Consider the following 2,398-nt stretch of genomic DNA (forward strand, 5'->3'; position numbering starts at 1 on the left):
GCCTGGACAATTGTCCCGAAACATTGTAAAGGAGCACACGAGTGTTGTCCAGAAACATTACATTATTATTACAACATGGGCTGCCCGAGTATGCCGGATCACCCATGCGCAAGGCACCCAAACGCCGGGTGAGTTCCTCTATCTCGTCCAAGTCCTTCCGCACCACATCACAGCCAACCTCCCGTCCCGCGTCTATTTTCACTGTCTTTGTCACCACCTCCTTTGCCACAGTCTCAGGCTCCGACACCCTTTCCTTCCAAACCGGATCCATCAATCTCCCATCCAACCGCGTAATCCTTAAGATAGGATCTTTCCAGACGGCATCACCAGCAGCATCTGAGAAGACGAAGTGGGCCATGTCCAACACCTTGTCCATCGACATCACTTCCGAGGCATCGTAATTGGTATGCTTGATTTCTAATTGCTGGGCTATCCCTCACTGGGCGTCGGCCCAGAAATACCAATCACGTTTGCTTGTTGTGATCTTCTTCGCATCGACCAGCCACTGGGCAACCGGCCGGAACTCCTGGTAATACTCCATAACCTCGGTCTCAGTATTGAGCGGGTTGGTGGCATTGGCAGCAACAATGGTTTCAAGGTCTTGTAAGGTGAATTTCTGTCCGTGTCTTCCCCCTGGGCAAGACTTCTGAATTTGCTCCTTTAGGGCTGCATAGTCACCACTCGAATACGCATCAAGAGACATCCAAAATCTCTTCGTCTTTATGTCAGTATACCGAACCAAGCACTTCTTCTTCTCAGGGTCCGTGAGACCATAAGCATCTGCCAATTCTTTGAAGACTTCAAAGAAGTCAGAAAGCTCAGTAGGCTTCCTGCTATAGTACGGTGCCTTGGTGGATCCTGCCACCGGCATTGACGCGAGGCACCCATTGTCACGGCACCAGTCATAGTGGAAGGTACGTCACCAGAAGATGAAGAATGTCTCGATGCCACTGATGTTGCAGGAGCTGGGGTATGTGCGTGAGGTTCAGTGTGCTTGCGAGGGTGAGGAATAAGACTTTGAAACTGGTACGTCGGATTGCAACTGGTAGTAGAATGAGTAGATGTCGACGTGGTGGAAAGCAATGATGAGAGTAAGCTGCTAGCAAAGTTGCGACCGAGGGGTGGGCTCCAGTTGTAGCGCGATACGTGCGTCCGACGAGAGTGAGGGGAAAACTGATCTATCCGTTGACTACAGCTAGGAGTAGTATATGTACTGTACAGAGAGAATCAGACTCGGAACAATAGACGAAAGCCTGAAGAAAGAGACAGACCGAGAAAGAGAGAAAGAACAGAAAGAGAGAGAAAGATACATGCTATGAAAGAGAACGAATGGCGATCATTGCCACACTACAGGTGTGGCGTGCCATGTGCTCTACGCGTGTAGACAGTCTGACAGCCCTACAACGGAGGTCGAAGACACGGGTCATACTCCTGTAGGTGTTGCAGGGTATCTTGATAATAATCATGTAGCAGCAGCCCGGTGAGCACAAAGGCATCTATGTTCAATTCTAATATGTTTCTGAAAGTGGGGCAGGAAATATACACATACTTGCTGTGAAATGTCCTAGGCATTTGACTGAAGGGTCCCGTACCAGTCTGGAGATGACGGCAGTGTTTCTCCGCCCCCCTGGAATGGATATATAGTCCGGAGCCTTGGGCAGAAAGCTAAGTGAACTTTTTGATGAGTGAGGGCATGTTATGAGCCTGACCTTGCGACCCACTCCATGAGAAATCCCGCAAGTAGCTACCGGAAACTTACCCCGGCAAGGGTCTTGTCTGTTTGATTTTGAAGCTGGCGAGTGATACTGGAGACTGACCTCTGTGATGAGTGCAGAGATCTGCTCGTTTACCTCAGCCCATCCATTTTTGTGCTGGCCCACCAGAACAGTGATCACCAGCGAGTCAGGAGAGGCACTGAGTGCTATAGGAGTGACGGTCCTAACGGTTGTACAGTATTAGCTAAAAATGACAGAGGGCCATCAATCGACAACGTACCTCCCGTCCCAATGAATGACCCTCATCTTGCGTATCTCAGGGTGGTCCATGGTGTACACCGTCTTGTCCCCAGCAGAAACCCGGAGGTTTTTGGCTTGATACCCAGACGTCCCTCCATGGAGTGAATCCATGGACACAGGCGTGACCACGGGAGAGCCTCGCATGAGATGGGAATGGGAGCAATCCACACAGTCAACCTGTGGGCTGCCTGAGCTGCAGCCCTCTGATGCTGCTTGCGATCCTTCTTATGGTGTTTGTTGTGCTCCCTTTCCTTCCTCTTGTGATGTTCGTGAGGATCGAGTGGTGCCGGCTGGGTTGACTCTGGGGTGGAGAGAGGTGCAGAGGGGTGATCCAGGCGATAAGAAGCCAGGGAATCCTGCATCCCATCAAAAGGATTAAGAGA

General features: G+C 50.8%; 1 protein-coding gene across 1 annotated transcript; it reads right to left on the reverse strand.

Annotated features, from left to right (window-relative positions):
• Positions 1-436: 436 nt before the first annotated feature.
• On the reverse strand, positions 437-2,159 carry GLOTRDRAFT_134265 (uncharacterized protein; the record flags this gene model as incomplete). The annotated part of the gene is made up of 3 exons (XM_007873263.1): positions 437-798; positions 1,760-1,938; positions 1,996-2,159. The coding sequence occupies 3 exons, from the start codon at positions 2,157-2,159 to the stop codon at positions 437-439; spliced, it is 705 nt and encodes a 234-aa protein (XP_007871454.1).
• Between the last annotated feature and the right edge of the window lie 239 nt (positions 2,160-2,398).

The sequence above is a fragment of the Gloeophyllum trabeum genome (genome assembly GCF_000344685.1).
Source record: "Gloeophyllum trabeum ATCC 11539 unplaced genomic scaffold GLOTRscaffold_00070, whole genome shotgun sequence".
Taxonomy (NCBI): Eukaryota; Fungi; Basidiomycota; class Agaricomycetes; order Gloeophyllales; family Gloeophyllaceae; genus Gloeophyllum; species Gloeophyllum trabeum.